At 41.8% G+C, this 16,727-nt stretch overlaps 2 protein-coding genes across 4 annotated transcripts; one reads left to right on the top strand and one right to left on the bottom strand.

The window, feature by feature from the left end:
- Positions 1–298: 298 nt before the first annotated feature.
- On the bottom strand, positions 299–7,503 carry commd5 (COMM domain containing 5). The gene is made up of 7 exons (XM_072396220.1): positions 7,278–7,503; positions 6,792–6,952; positions 5,002–5,030; positions 4,832–4,882; positions 4,567–4,662; positions 4,338–4,413; positions 299–1,430 (listed from the first exon to the last, which is right to left on the bottom strand). Exons 1-7 carry the CDS (start codon positions 7,396–7,398, stop codon positions 1,329–1,331), a joined length of 636 nt encoding a protein of 211 aa, XP_072252321.1. The 5' UTR covers positions 7,399–7,503; the 3' UTR covers positions 299–1,328.
- Positions 7,504–7,537: 34 nt separating this feature from the next.
- fam199x (family with sequence similarity 199, X-linked) lies at positions 7,538–15,489 on the top strand. 3 transcript variants are annotated; one of them, XM_072396207.1, is made up of 8 exons: positions 7,538–7,615; positions 8,524–8,711; positions 10,352–10,571; positions 10,802–10,960; positions 11,040–11,201; positions 11,551–11,734; positions 11,938–12,041; positions 13,195–15,489. In XM_072396207.1, the coding sequence occupies exons 2-8, from the start codon at positions 8,545–8,547 to the stop codon at positions 13,366–13,368; spliced, it is 1,170 nt and encodes a 389-aa protein (XP_072252308.1). In that variant the 5' UTR covers positions 7,538–7,615; positions 8,524–8,544; the 3' UTR covers positions 13,369–15,489. The 3 variants fall into 3 exon arrangements, with proteins under 3 accessions (XP_072252308.1, XP_072252309.1, XP_072252307.1); XM_072396208.1 differs by having other exon boundaries at positions 7,547–7,842; XM_072396206.1 differs by having other exon boundaries at positions 7,558–7,636.
- Positions 15,490–16,727: the final 1,238 nt, after the last annotated feature.

Here is a 16,727-nt window from a genome sequence, read left to right as displayed (position 1 = left end):
TTTTCAAAACTCACGCAGTCCACATCATCAACTTGCATCTTTGACAGACAGCTATTCTCATCTCAACTGACGTAAACCACAAAAAAACTTGTCAAAACGTGTCTCAAAGACAGCCTGTGGGAACATCATCAGCAGTTCAAACGCAGTCTGCTGTGACATAATGACCAATAAACCACGATGAAAGATTCTGTTTCTGCTGTAGTAAATATTTAACTCAAGCATATCAGAAAGGTGAGAACTTAGTTCAGCTTTCTTCATTTTTGATTTGTTCTGTATCTTTGCATTTACTACTTGTGGATAAAGCTGAGAAAGAACGATTATTGCTTTATTTCCGGGGCTGAAAACAAAGTCGAAAAGCATCTCAAGTCGTCTCCTTGTTGCTGCCCATCTTCTCTTCTCGCCAACCTGCCTTCCATGATCTGTTCGTCCAAAATAAAAATATCCCAAAGCCAGAGAGTTCAAAAACAGGAAAAATAGTACATCTGTGCGGGCTTTCAACTAAACATGTGCAGTCAGCTCTTTAATAAATTACCGGTTTATTGCAAATATTCTATACCGGCCTGTTTCTACCGGGACTGCGCAGATGTGCACCAGTCTGACCACCGTTCTGCATTCAATGCGCTGCCAGCAATTTTGAAAACTGTGCATTTGCATCTGGCAATAATGCCGCAACTGTGACAAATGTGGAAACTGCATGTTCTGCGCGTGAAAGATGTGGCGCACACAGACTTCTGCTTCACAGATTCGTGGAGGTGTCTTCAAACAAAGCCAACCTCTGATCGAATCATGAGTTTCTGATCAACATACTAATGGCCAAATCTTAAATACAGAAAATGTGACTCAAGAGTAATATTACAATGAAAAACCAAAATAACTATTGGAAAAAAAATTCATTTCGCATTTTAGATCAGCGATCAAAACTCTAAAAAGACCAATAAATCTTTTGTTGTGACATAACATTCACTTCATGTATAACTTGAGTTAGAAAAGAACAATCGTATGCACCTGTAATCGTCACATTTCAGAGGCAGCGTGTTCGGTGCGCATCACATGGCACCAGTTAAAGAGTCTCGCTTTTGGCACAGTGAAGGTTTCACAACCACTGTTTACAGCAATTAAAAAAAGAGCAGAAAATTCAGACTTTACATGGAAATATTGGCTGTAATACTTGTCTTTCTGCACTCAGTCAAGTATGTTGGATGGCAGCACCATCGGTGGAGAACATCGTGTGGGAAATTACAAAACTGTACACAAGCACATAAAAAAAAAAAAGGAAAAAAAATACAAAACTCCGGTGGATCTCAAAGATAACTTGAAGAAGCTGATTATCAGTCCTGAATCTTCAGAATGCTTCTCTTCTCCAGATCGTTCATCTCTTTGAGAATCAAAGCCACGTTGTAACGGAGCTCCTGGAATTTCGACACAGGCACCTGAAAGAAAACAACGACAGAAACGCTCACAGAAGTGTCCGACAGCAGAGAAACCACACAGCCGCAAAAGTCTTGAGCTGCTAGACTTTCTTGAGCAACAGTTCTTCAGACTTTCTGAAGGTCTTTTAGTGTTTTTCTTAGCTGCAATGACTGGAGCGAAAACAGGGGAAGAATCAGTCAATGTTCAATGTGATCCATTTAAGCATAAAAAAGGCACCTGTGATTGGAGCTACACTGATTTTAAATTATATCTTTAGCCACTTTGCTACTAGCAGCCTGTCACAAAGACACATCACTTGTTCCCATTTCTTTAGTTGCCTCTATGAAAAACACCAAAGATAACACAGTTTGACAGACAGAAAATAGTGCAAGGTGCAGAGGGTCCTTAAGACAATTTTTGAAAACTGGACAAGTGGAGGACAAAAGTAGTAGGTCTAAAAAAAAAAAACAACTGTTAAGAGAAGATGAATAGTATCTGAAAGTGATGTCCTTAAGAAAACAGTCCAGCAAAGACCCGACACAGGACCTTTATGTTGAAGAATAAAGGTCCTCATACCAAATACAGACTTTCAAGCTCATAACAGCTGTTCAAACTCTGCCTTACATACACTGCATTTCAATGTATGTGTGCACATAAATTGCTGCACCTGGTTCCTGAATCGTACCTTTAGCACAGCGCTGTATGCAGAGGTAATTCCAGAGGAGACAGGGTAGATCCATCGACACAGTGTGCATATTTGATCTTCTAATTCTACACTAATCTGATTGTGTAATCACTGCACTAGGTGCACTGCTCATCCACTGTGGGAGTATCGCCCCTGTCCACATCCGTAGTCTACTTTACGAGCAGGAGTGGCGAAAGCCTCTGATGCTGCTTCTACCGTTTTTATGAGGCAATGCAAAGACGTGAAGTCTGGCTCCCCCTGCTGAGGACAACCTGTTAATATTCTGTCTGCTCACTCTTTGCATGACAATTCAAATTTTGCGTTGGTACAAAAGAGCTTATACGTATCATAACAGTTTTATGATGCTTTCATAGTGCTTTTTCTGATTTGCAAACTGATGTCATGTGTCCTTTTCCCACTGCTGTCCTACAAACTGATAAAAGTATGAACAGTATCAGCAGGTAAAAGACAGAATGATCACACAGAGAGACAAAAGTGCTTTAGTTTCTTCTACATTATGTGTTGTAAGTAGAACAGATTAAGAAAAAAATCTGCGGTGACTAATCAGACACCTGGCCAAGCGTAGGTTGGAGATTAGGTGGCTCTTAGTAAACCTTACTTCACTTCTTCCACTGCGATCTTATTACATAACTGAAAAAGACCCACATTAGTCTACTGGCTGGTGACCAACTTCTTTTTAATCCGCAGGCTGACCAAAAGCCGCAGTGTACAACTAACACCAGCCACATGGACAGACTCCATCTGACTATCAGTCAATTCAGTTTCCCCGAACTTGTAAAAGCTACATGTGCAGTATCTGATATCAGCTGCGTGTACGCGTTAGGATCAAGTGTGAAATAGATCTTATATAAATAAAGTCAAGTTTGTTTTAAAGGCAGTGAAAAAGAAAGTAGATCCCCCTTTCATTTCCAAGTTTAACATAAAAAAAAATCAATTCTGTTTGGGCTTGTTCTGCAGCCACAGGACCTGGACACCCTGCACTCATTGAGTCATTGAGCCATGAACTCCTCTGTATGCTAAAGTATTCTAGAGTCTAATGTGAAGCCATCTGTCTGACAGATGAAGCTCGGCTGAAACTGGGTCATCAACAGGACAATGATCCCAAACACAGCAGCAGATCTACAACAGAGTGTCTGAAAAAGAAAAGAATCAGGATGCTGTAATCATCCATCAAAGTGCAGAGTTAATTCTGACTGAAATGCTGTGGTGGGACCTGAAGAGAGCTGTGTGGAAATGAATACACACAAACCTTAATGAACCGAACCAACGTTGTAAAGAAGAGTTACACCATAGGAGAGACTGATAGAAAATAATCACTTCCAGTCATTGCTGCTAAAGGAGGTTCAAAGTTATTGAATCACGGGTTGGTCTTAGTTTTTCACACCCTGCTTTTGTATTTTGGCTGTTTTCGTTCAATAAATAATGACACAGTGTGCAGATAGACACGTTGTTGATGTTTAACTAATGTAAAGACCTGACGACAATCAGATGATTTTTTAAAAATGTCTAGTTAAGTAAAAACCGTACAGATTGTGTACTTTCTTTTTCCAGACCGTAGGTGAGTATAAGTGAAGAGAAAGAGACAAAACGCCTTTTGATCCATTCAAAAAGACTTAATTTTGATTTAGTACAATCTTTAAATCTTCCCATCACCTGTTTGTGGGTGGGGTGGGGGAAATAAACCATGTTCTTTTCTTCAACTCATGTTTTATCAACAAGTCCAAAAGTCTTTGTTCATTTCAACACTTACAGTCACCAGCGAAACTATTCCCCCTCTAAGCACCCGGAAATGGATTTTTCTGGAAACTGTACAGGCTACTTGTTTTAGTATTGTTGACCACTCGCATACATATCCCTAACACAGACACCATGGGACGCTTCGGCGATCAGTCCGAGGACATTTCAACATGTAAACCAGGGAAGCAAGTAATTACACTCTGTTATGTTTGCATGTCAGTGAGCTCTTAAACTGCTAAACCGCGGTCGACTTGGCCAGGATGCTCTTGTGAAGCTAATCTAATCTCCATTAGACTAACTAGGTAAATAAATGATCCAAAAATGTCGGACCTGGACACAGCAGTCAATGAATAACTCGGCACTCGTGTCAAAATGAAAGCGAGAGACACTATTCACGGTGAATAAAGTCAGGGTGAAAACAAGCTACGGGACGCAGAATGTAAAACAGCATGTAGAGACGTGTTCGAGTCAGACGCTTGAGTACCTCAAAGCGGTGAAACCTCCCATCTGACAGTTTCATCTGCATGAGGACAGACGGCTGCAGGGCTCTGGCTAAGGAGCTGGGTGGACACAGAAAGACAATTCATTGTAGACGTTAGTATGTGAATAACACTACTTAATCATCTTTTAGTGCAGCGTAGACACAGTTCGGAATAGTTAGACTTTTTGTAATATCAGGGCCACATCTTTGACACTATCCAGAGTCATTGTACCTTGTAGAAATGGCAACATCCACTCTCCATTTAAACTCTTCTATTGTGGGGAGGTGAGGATCACTCTGCGAGGACGCTGCCTCCAGAGCTGCACGACTAGAAGGACAAAGAGCAACGTAAGACAGCAAAGAAAGGTTTGCCTGAATGCAGCACAGTTCTGACGTTTAGATTTAAGACCCGTTTGTAGCCGCATCAGTCCTATAAGTGGCGGCAGGAGACTGCATTCAGAAAACACTGAGATCACTGGGCTGTAAGATCAACATACCGATTTCCAAACACCACACTGGAGAAATCGGCGATGAAATCTTCAGGTATCCTAATGACGGCAGACAGAGACAGAGGTTCCAGCGCTTGTCAGGAAAACAGTGTCAGGTAGAAGCGGGAGTGAAAATAAATGGGAACAGTGGGAGGTGTGAAAAACATGATGGCTCTTACCTCAGCTCTCTTAGATCTTCCTTAAAGGCCTAAACAGGGACACAGACATGTTAATTGTACATTTACTGAAGCAGAGTACATTAATACTGTACACTGTGGATTTATGTAGAAGGACAAAAAACATCTTTCTAATCAGATACAGAGAGTACCGTGCAAAAGTCTTGTGCCATCCTTCATTTCTTTATATTCTTCTTTCAAGCATTTTTTGGACTCTTTTAGACTGGTCACGAGCAATATTTCTCCAGACTTTATGAAGGTCTGGAAACACTGATATACACATCATTCAAGCATCAAAAAGGCACCCGACTCAAGGAACGAACCAGTGTTGCGTCGACGCAAAACAGACAATTTAGCAAAGAATCACTTTTAAATGATATCTTTAATCTTTAACCACGGTGGTGTGGTGGTTAGCACCGTCGCCTCCCAGCAAAAGGGCTCCAGGTTCAAATCTTTGTGTGTGGAGTTTGCATATTCTCCGTGGGTTCTCTCCGGGTACTCCGGCTTCCTCTCACCAGGTTAATCGGGTTAGGTTAATTGGTGACTCTAAATTGTCCATAGTGTGCATGGTTGTTTGTCTCGTTTGTCTCTGTGTGGCCCTGTGATGGACCTGTCCTCACCCAATGACTGCTGGGATGGGCTCCAGCCCCCCACGGCAACCTTAAAATGGTTTGAGCAGGTATAGAAGATGGATGGATGGATGTTTAACCACTTTGTTAGTAGTTCTGTTACTATATGAACAGTATCTGAAAGGGATGTACTAAAGAAATAAGAAAATAATCCATCAAAGACTCGACACAGGACTCGTTTGATCCATCTACTGTTCACAGAAGCCTCATCAGAAACGGTCTCCATGGAAGGGTGGCTGTCAAGAAGCCATTCTTAAGGAAGGGAAACAGGGAGAAAAGGCTGAGCTATGCCAAATGACACAAGAAGTGGACTGAAAATCAGTGGCAACAGGTCTTATGGAGGGATTAATCCTCCCCAAAGCCCGGACCTCAACATTATTGAAGCAGTGTGGGATCATCCTAAATGAGAACGGAACAAAAGGCAGCCAACATCCAAAAAAGAGCTTTGGGATGTCCTTCAAGAAGCCTGGAGAAAAACTTCCTTTTTGCCTTATTTACTGTATTTCAATTCATGTTTGCACATGTTTCAGTAAATTGTTGCACATGTTTTCTATTTTCTTGAAACTGAAAATATTAAAAAAAACAAGGTAGTTCAAGAGTAGGCATGGTAAAGAACGGAAAAATAAGTAAGATGTTAATAATGTAGTTCTAAAAGAAACAACCATATAAATGAACTGTGAGCTTGTAAGACCTCAAATTATCCCCCCTAAATCCTATAAAATCAAGTTTTAAACCCTGTTAATATGTACATAAGATGTATTCTTTTTATTCTATAACATGAGCTAAATCAGCTACGACTTGGGAGATTGCACTTTAAATCTGCAGAGTGCTACCCACAGTCTGAGAAAAACAAGGTCAGGCAGCCTGAATGATTCATGTAGAACGCTGAAGGAACCAGCAGAGAACATTGGAGGAACCGATGTTCTACATTTGTTCAGTATTTGCGTGACAGGGCCGCTCATCAGCGTGTGTTGTGAAGAAACGCAACGAGAGTCATTGTGGAACTAATGTTGATTTTCACAAGTTTCTATTTGTGTTTTTAATGTGGTGCAGCCTGAGAGCCTGAAGATCGCAGCCATGGTTTTCAGCCTTGTGTCTTACATACAGAGATTTCGCTTTATAATCGAGCTGTATAAAACTCAAAGTGCTTAGAGAGCAGCTCACCTCTTGTTTAAGTAACGATGTGGGGATGCGGATGGCCTCAGACAGGATTCTGTGCATGCCTGCTATGATGTGACTGAGCCTCTCCTGGGGAATGACACTGCTCTCTGCTACTGATCTCATCATCTCTCTGCAGTCCTTCCCCTCCAGAGCACCGACCACAGCTGGACACAGGATCATTTACATGCACATTAAAAGTCATTTATCCAGTGACTTTTTCTGTTTTTCTGAGCCCAATCTAGAGGATTTCACCACTGCACACCAAAGCTGGGACTCGGAACAGTTCGAAAATCTAATTAAGATACACTTATTTGAGCCTTTTTAAATATGTTATCTATGAAGCCACGACAGACGTACATGGCGTGTATTTCTGTCAAGAGATAACTTCACAGATGCATAAGAAGAAATATAACAAACGTTAAAAACTTTGGCAAAGATGGTTTACAGAGAAACTAACCGTTATATCATCTCATCAGCAATCTTATTTACCTTTAAGTAATTTTCTGAACAACTCTTGGTCCACATCCTTCAAATTTCTCGACATTGACTCGATTTCTGGCGGTATTCTGCCTCCCAAAAAGCTAGGGTCTTTTGCATGGCTCGAAGACATGCCTAACTGTACACAAATATGCCCCAACAGCAGACAGAAAATTAAAGATTTCAGTTTAGTAGTGTATGTTTCTGTTTACGTAACAGCTTCCGCCTGCGTATCACATGACGCTTGCGGCTTTACTCAAATCTCGCGATGACTGCTTAGATTATCGTCAGTAAAGAAAGGATTTGCAAATTGAGGTGGCAGAAATGGCTGCTGTTTGAACGCCGAAAGGGTTGGTGCTTTGATCTCGATGGTACCTTCATTGTAGCACGACTTTGTTCATCGTTCGTTTGCATAGACTATTATGGTGGCGAAATTAGTTAACTGTCGTTTTGTTGTTTGGTAAACACTACGTAAGGGTTTGGAGCGTTAGCAACTAGCTAACAAGATTAGCTTGTGTTGTGTTGTCACTGGCTTAACGTTAATGTTGGCCTTTTTCTGGACACGATATAATATGAAGTAAGTTATACCTGCGCTGATGAAGCTAGCCTTTTTAGTGCGGGGTTTCGGTTTTGGCCTTGCCTTTTTACATGTGCCTGGATGTTTACAGTAGCAAAGCATGGATTAGTAGTTGTGAGAGTTGGATGCGCACGGCGATAGCTTTTTAACAGTGTTACTCAATAACTTGATTATAGCCTGTGAACATCATTTCAGGGATTGCTTACTGTCTCTATCACTTTATAATACATTATATAATTTAGCGTAGAAGACGTTGCTGCTCGTTAATACTGAGTGATTGAGCGACATTTTTGTTGTATTGTTGATATTAAAGTCATTGCAACGTTTAAGCTCCATCTGATGAATTCGCTCAGTACTAATGAAAGCATTTTTAACTTGATCCATCTGTTTTAATGCACCGTACTACTGCTTTTAAACAATGATTGCTTCTTGCCCACAAACCAAAAGGTTAAATGTATACATTTGCATGTTTTCTATTTGAAAACGGCAGCATAATTCTTCTAAATGAACATAAATAGGAGCAAAAGATTAGCAACAGGGCAGGGTCAGTGACTGTATTAACAAACTGTCCATAATAAGTTCAATCACTTTTGAACACCTGCACATCTCAATGTCATTCTTTCAGTTAGTACGTGTGCAACACTTTTGGTCTAAGCTTTGCCCCTTCTCCTTCTGTTCCAGAGACACAAAGTAAAGCGAGCCATGTCTGAATCGCTGTACGAGAAGTTCTTAGCCCCAGAGGAGCCTTTCCCTCTCCTCTCCCAGAGGGCCAGCCTCAGTGATGTGGGAACCCTGGACGTCAGTGACTTCAGCTGTCGGCTCTCGTCTTGTCACAGAACAGATCCCCTACACCGTTTCCACAGTAACAGGCGAGTAAAGTGCATGTGTGTGTTTGGACAAGTTGGTCACCTTATTGGACTTTGTATAAACCTACTTGTGGTTATTTTGAAACCACCTTCTTCTTTTGCAGACATACAAACTCATTCTCAGTGGCTTCATATTAAAGTGGGACTTCAGGCAAATCTGAAAAAAAAATTAAAAAAGAAATGAACTTTTATAGAGTTACAGTTTGCTGCATTAAACGTGTTGGGTGATTTTAGCTTGACTGGGACACACCAAAGAAAAACCCAAGTGTGAATTGTATTATTATTTTAACCTACAGAGGAAATCCAAAGATTTCTTACATAAAATTAATCTGCTGATGATGTATTGGCTTGTATTGTAAGGGTGTCCCATTTCGCAGGGGAACATTTAAACCACTACCTGTAACTCGGTTTCTGCAAAGTAGGAGTGACATGATGTAACGGGCCTTGGTCTTCGCAAAGGAAAGAGTTATTTGCTCGTAGAGTCTGAAGAAAAGAAAAAAAATCACCAATGATGTTATAAATATTTGAATGGACCAAAAAAGTGTCTCAATGTTTCTATGTTGGCTCCTTTTCTCTGACCTGCAGGATCACACGGGCTTCTTCGGCTGCCCGAAACCTCTTTAGCTCAGTAGATTTATCTGTTTGGCTGACCTCTGCCAATTTAAATCTCTTTATGTAACACCGTGGCTGTCTGTGTAATGTCATTTGGTATTACTGGTTGTTTAAGAGAGTGGCTTTATTGGCTAAAGTCATTATACCGTGAAAAAGGACAACAAAAAAGCTGAGACCAGCCTAACATGCTGGCAGTATCCAGTGTTTCTTAAAAGAATGAAACATGGGATAATGATGAGTTAACGCTGCTTTCAGCTTTGACTTTAGCAACAGAAAGGAGTCAGTTCAAAGGTCAGTGAAGAGCCACTTGAAGGTTCTTCTAGATTTTTCTTTGGGAAAGGCAGTTAAATTAAAAAACTTTTTAAAAAGCTAAATTTATCCCACTATGTAGCATCTGTTCTCAAACTAAACCCAGACAAGGTGTGAGTGAATAGTTGAGCTGCGGTAGTAAAGCTAATGCTTGATGTCAGACTATTAGATGCCTCCAATAGTAGTTCTGTGCAGACACCCACAGCTAAGAAGTGGTAACATCAACTGGATTTCCGGAAAGGTTTTTGTCTGTCGTACTGCAGCCGAACGGAGAGGCTTTCCTGTTATTCTTGCCAAAGAGGAGAAAAACTCTTGGAGCCATCGTTATGGGCAACGAGCCAACAGCTGGGGAGTCGATGTGCTTAAAAAATGACTAAAAAAGTCAAAACTAGACCCAGATAACTTATGTTTGTAGTGACTAAACCATGATCAAATGACCAAAATTTGACAAATACATTTTTTTTTTTTAAACAAAAACAAACTGGATTATTTGCCCTTTTTAAGAGCTCCTATTGGAAGCCAAAAAAGCCCTGAACCTTATGGCGATGCATTTTATCATCAGGTGTGAGCTGATGTATTTGGAGCTGTTTGTGAGCATGGTTTGAACGCGCTCCACTGAGATTAAGTTTAATGACAGACATTTACCCATCTGTACTGTTTTTTTCCCTTCGTGTTTCCATTCTTTACTACGACTTACTGTGAGGTACGCTCGCTGTGTGCAGGTGGAACCTGACGTCCTGCGGGACCAGCGTTGCGAGTTCAGAGTGCAGCGAGGAGCTCTTCTCCTCTGTGTCTGTGGGGGATCAGGATGACTGTTACTCCCTTTTGGATGACCAAGAACTAACATCGCTGGATTTGTTTCCGGAGGGCAGTGTTTGCAGTGACGTTTCCTCATCTATCAGCACGTATTGGGACTGGTCGGACAGTGAATTTGAGTGGCAGGTGGGCTATTTCTGCTTTGTTTGTCAGTTCTACTCGTGCGTTTTTTTCACTCCTCATTTTGACATGCTGTCGGTGCTGAAAAGTCTTGTGTTCTCAGTGGAATCCGAACGAGGTTGCTTAGTTTGTTTTGTTTGGTTTGGGATGGCTTAATTAACCAAAAGCCAGCTTAAGTGGGAGTCTCTTCTAAACAGTCTGTCTTCCTGTTGTCGTCTTCTTCGTTGTCCTCCCAGTTGCCAGGAAGCGACATCGCCAGCAGCAGCGATGTCCTCTCTGACATTATCCCAAGTGTGCCCAGTTCACCGTGTTTGTTTTCCAAGAGGAAGCCGAAGCCCCACCCTCATCGCAACCTGGATGAGCTGCCTTGGAGTGCCATGACTAACGATGAACAAGTAAGCAAAGCCGTCACATCTTGAGTTGAGAGTTGAGATGTTGCTGGTCAAAAAGTCAAGTCACTGTTTGGACTCACAGGTGGAGTACATCGAATACCTGAGTCGGAAGGTCAGCACGGAGATGGGCCTGAGAGAGCAGCTGGACATCATCAAGATCATCGATCCCTGCGCTCAGATCTCTCCCACTGACAGCGAGTTCATCATAGAGCTCAACTGTCTCACAGACGAGAAACTCAAACAGGTTAGTGACCCGCTGAAGCATTCCAAGACGTCTGCACCAATAAAAGCTGCTTTACTTTTAGGTGGAGATGGCACTTCAATTTTTTTTCTTTGTTTTTAAATAATTATGACCAATTTAACAAATTCTAGCATTTCCAATTAGATTTTTCTTTTCATCAAGTCAACTTTTGACTGTTTTTTCCATAACACGATAACGGAGAATTAATACAGTAAAATGTGTCATGGAACACGACTTATTCGTGTCTTTTGCTTCAGCTGTTTACTTGTGGTGTTTGTTTCTTGTTTATTGAGGAGCAGCGCTGTACAGAGTTGTGCAAACAGTCTTTTATTCACCTGTGTGATGTCATCAGGTGCGTAACTACATCAGAGAGCACAGCCCCAGGCAGAGAGCCAGCAGCACCAGAGAGGGCTGGAAGAGGAGCAGCCACAGCAGCGCCAGTACAGGCGGCGTCAGTGGAGTCAGCAGCAGCAACGCCAGCATGGTCAGCTCCGCCAGCTCCTCCACCGGCTCAACAGCCTCCAACTCCGTAGCAGGTAACCCCCCCGACTGTTAAGTTCCCCGTATTACGCTCGTTTACAAGTTCAAAATGAAGTTTTGGGGCTAATTCCGACTCCACCTCAGGTCACCTTCTATTAGCTCCTGTCACCTAAACGGCCATCTTAACTGTTACTGTTACAGAGTGTTTGTTTAGTGGGGATTTCTTTAATGTGTATTGTTGTATGTTCTTGTGTGTGAGGTGGTACAGCATCAGCCTGCAGTGGAAGCAGTGTTGCTAATATCAGCAGAGCTCACAGCGACGGGAACCTTTCCAGCGCTGCAGAACGCATACGAGACTCTAAAGTAAGCAATGAGAACATAGCACATGCACGAAAAAATGATATCTATTCTTCATGCAGCTAATGTCCTGTGTTTACTCAACATAGGAATCTATGATTTACTTCAGATGTTTCATACGTGGAGGGTCCTTTTAGTTAAATCTGAGTGTGTCTAAGAACCGTTTGAGGCTTTCTGAGAATCCTGTCTGGAAGACAATCGTGCAAAATGTCAAGTCACATCAGGCACGTAAAGTTAAAGTGCACAAATACCTTTCCAGGTCTTTAAGGTATCACCATGAAGGGTTAAAGGTCACTACTGACGTGATCATTTAACCAGTGAACGTGATTATCGCTCACGACTGTTTGCACGCTGAACTCTTTTGATTTAAAAGTGATGGTCAACAGCTATTTGTTCAGCTGAAAGTTTTAGATAATTGTGACAGAGTGGTGTTAGTTTGGCACTAACAAATCTATTAAAGAACACACGTGAATATCCTGTTCACAGCGTAGGTTTCTGTTGCATTAATTGATATTCAACAGATTTACTTTAGTGCTCCGTTATTTTAGTGTCTTTTATGTTCTGATCTTTATTAGTTTACCCTTTTTGGCCAAAGTGGTTCCAGCACTGGTTCAAGGCTGGGGCTAGAGGTGGTTTTTAGTTGGTTCTCTTAAAGAACCAGCTTAAAAACATGTTTTCTTTTTCACAGCAGGTATTGTTGAGCTGTCTTTGTAATGCAGACAGGGGTTAACAATAGCCGACCTTTATTTCTGAACGCTGCTACAAATGGGATTCGTACACCCTGTTTAGAGTGGGATTTAGAAACGCCAGTTGCCGGTAGTTCCTAAAACATTTGGCAATGTTTGAAAATGTAGCAGCAAACGCAGTTTATAAATTCAGCTCAATGCAGCTCTCACAACATTTGAGTTGGTCCGTTCGGCCTCCATAACCCCTGGTGTGATGGGTTCTGTGCTCTGGCCCAGTGAAGTATTTGTAATATTAGTGCTATTGTCGCAGTTTTTCAGAGCTAGAACATTCAAAGTTGATCTCTGACTCCAGACCAGCACTGGAACCACTTTGATGGGGAAAAACCCCCCATTGCCTGAATCCCAACAGTTTTCCCCCCACTTCACCCTTTCTCTCCATGACTCATTTCTCTTCCCATCGCGCTGTCTTTCAGAAACGTTCTAAACAGCGCAAGCTCCAGCAGAAAGCCCTCCGCAAGCGGCAGCTGAAAGAGCAGCGGCAGGCTCGCAAGGAGCGCCTGAGCGGGCTGTTCCTGAACGAGGAGGTGCTGTCGCTGCGGGTGACCGAGGAGGACGATCACGCTGGTGACCTGGACATACTGATGTGACACCAGTGAATCAGTCAGTGCTCCCTCTATGCCTGCTCTCTCACCACCAAGCCACTATCATAGAGCAAATAGACCACGCTAACCCACTGCATGCATTAGCTCTCAATATGCTATTAAAGCATTTAGTCGCAGTAGTGTGCCAGGCAGTTATTGCTTCCAGTGGCCTATAACTAGCTCAACATACTAGTTGCTTTTATTAGTGCAACATGCTAGTGCTTCTGTTGCTGGCTTATATCAATCGCTACTACAGTAGTCTCTCTGAAAATGCTGCTAATGCTTTGATAAAACTGCTCTCGGTCTAGCCTGCTTATAGCAGGAGGCTAACATTGAATACGCCTCAAAATTGTCGATAAAATGATTTCAATCTAAAACCAGTTTTTTCAGTTTGATATGATTATTAGTAGGATTGCTTATAGATGCTTCTATCTACTGCTGCTGATCCAGCCACAGCTGGCAGAAGGACAGATTGGGCAGGAGAAGCCCTTATTTGCCACTTTCAGCTTCTCCAGTTTAGTCGGGATGACAACGCTAAGTCGTACCTGGTTGGTTCTATCTGCGTCACACTGTTCATATGAGGCTCTAATGTAAACTGCTGCACACTTGCTTACGGGAGCAAACTGTACATTTTGTAATATGCAGTAAATGCAGCACGAATGTAAGCTGTGGACTTTATCGCAGGGTGGCGGGTAATGTCCTAAATAGAGATGGCCACATATTGAAGACGACCTGCGCAAAGGGCAGATTTTAACGCAGCAATCTGGTCTCAGATGCGGAACGTGAAGCGAAAAGGAGTTCGAGCCGGTCTGTCTTTCTGTCCGCTGGTGTGTTGTGGCGCCATTTCACTGTCAAGGCTTAGAGGGAACACTGAAACACTGCATGTTTTAGATTGTCGCCCACACTGAAACCCCTCCTGTGTGGTCCTGTAACTACCGACTTGCGTCATCATTTGCATACACCTGTTAAACCGGTTCATCCATGTTGTAAATAAGTGATAAATAACATATTTACTGCTTTGCTTTTGAGTTTTCCTTTGTGGGAATGGTTTGATTTCAAGTTTCCGTTTCTTTTTTTGTGTGTATTGTAAATGACAACACAGTGAACTAATTGGTCATAGCAGCTTAAAAGCTATACATTTGTCCTTTGCAATATTTTGAGTCTTACATTGATGCTTTATGTGGTGTTTCATGGCATTTAAACTTTTTCACTGGGGGAGCACTCCCACTAGAATGATTTGATCACCATGATGGATGACAGTCACGTATGATCTTTTTAGAAGCATTTACAGACCACGTCGTAACGTTGGTTGAAGCGCTAAACTTGAGCTGGTTTCTTAAGCTTGTGCATCTAATATTGAGAGTCAGTTTATTCTGTTAAGATGTTTCAAATATGAGATAAAAATGTTGATGAGACACCACAAAACTGCCTTTTTGGGGAATTGTAGCTACCATTCTGTTTATCCATCTTTAGTATATTTGGTTGGTTTATGTTCTTTCTGTTCTTTTCCCATTTAATTTGTTAGAAAGTCTTTTTTTCCACAGCTTTTGGGGGCTGTAACACGATGAACCTCTGCATTTACCGGCCTAAAAGCCTGCTGTCGTTTCCAATATTTTAAGTGTACTGTTCATATATGAAGTTATTAATTACAGCAATTATGTTTAAAAACAGCTTTATATATGTATTCTCCAGCGATGAATTATTAAAATTCTATTTTGAAAGTTGAAATAATTTTGAACTAAAAAAAAAAAAAAGAAAAAAAAGAAGATGAAAACAAGTGTGATGCAACAAAAGAATTTGTGCAAAAAGGTGCCGCGAACTGCTGAAATCGAGTGAAACGAACGGGAAATTAGGTACTCTTTGTCGGGGGAAAGTCCTTCAGTACCCCCACTATCAGTAGTACTGTATTCCACCCAACACCTTAGAGGTAAAAAAAAATATCATTTTTTTTACCATCAGCAACACTGTGTTGTTACATATTATTTCCTTCCAAACCACTATGAAACAGTGCTGTCATCTGTCTTTACATACCAGAGATGCCCTGTCAGGTCTGAGAGAGGCTGTGTGTAGTCCACTCAGGTGTTCTGATTTATTGTGAACTTGACAAATAAACTGTTGCATCCTGAAGCATTTTTCTTTAAAATTTTATACGTATATGTATGTGTTATGTTGAAAAATACCAACTAAAAACGGGAAGATTTCCCGTGCGTCCCAAGAAGAGCCTCTGCACCCCAGGGGCTGTCCTGATGAAGGCGCTGCTGTTCGGTGCGGTCCTCACAGCACGCCAATAAGCATGCCTACATTTTAAAGGAAAACAAACATATTCACAGTGTTGACCTTTCTTCTATAGAACTTCTGTAATTCGCTCAGGCACCCGAGCTATCAGTCTCTGAGCCGAATGACCACGTATTCTTGCCTTATCGATGCCTCGGGTTGATCCCACTTTGGGAGTTTCAGGTTGTCCACAAGTTCCGGATTGGATAAAGATCTGGGGGAGTTTCCAGGCCACAGGTCCAAAACGTCAGTGTAATGATCTCAAAGCCACTTGATCACTTTTGCCTTGTGCTCCATCATGCTGGAAAATGCAGACTGCTCTTGAATCACTTTTCCTTGCGTCCTTGCAAACATGCATCTACAGCCAAACATTTTTGACACTATACCTTGTTCGTGGCAGTGTTTTTGGGGCAGAATTGGGAGTGGTCCCACTCCCTAAGATCAGAGGCAACTCCATGCGTATCGTTTCGGGATGTTTAATTTTTGCCACAACATAAGACTTGCCTCTGATAATATAGCTTCTTGCCAACCTTCTGCAGTCCAGTCCTTGATGTTCTTCTTGGAGAAGTGACCTCTTGTTGCCTTTCTTGACTCTAGTTCATTTTCCAAAAGTCTTTGCCTAACAGTGCATCCAGAAGCTCTCTCTCGCACCTACTCCCACTTTTATGCACTCTCAGGAACCTGGTTCACAGCTCCCTGCTCAGGAGGAGACAATCCTGGACGTCCTTTTAACATTAAATATCACTGAAAGCTAGCAGCACACTTTAGAAAATAATGTTGGCTGATCATTTCATGTCAGAAAATTGGTATTTAATGGTAAAGTTAACATTTTTACCAAAGGAGGACTTTTGACAATATAGAAGTCATGTGAACACTCAAATTCGAGTCGCTGCCAAAACTTTTGGTCAAGACTGCACACACAAAAATACTCTGTTACATTTAAGCATTCAACTTCCCCCTTTCGATGTCCCGGAAGCTTTCTGTTGGCAGCTTGTATGTTTCAATATTTCTGGAATAAAGGTCACCCCCATCAGTTTTCCTTGTACTAGTCAACCATCTTTTCATTTTCCCGTTGCCTTGGTATTCTTTCT

This window comes from Leuresthes tenuis, unplaced genomic scaffold (genome assembly GCF_036924035.1).
Source record: "Leuresthes tenuis unplaced genomic scaffold, fLeuTen1.0.hap1 SCAF_11, whole genome shotgun sequence".
Classification (NCBI taxonomy): Eukaryota; Metazoa; Chordata; class Actinopteri; order Atheriniformes; family Atherinopsidae; genus Leuresthes; species Leuresthes tenuis.
This window is presented reverse-complemented; position numbering and strand designations above follow the sequence as displayed.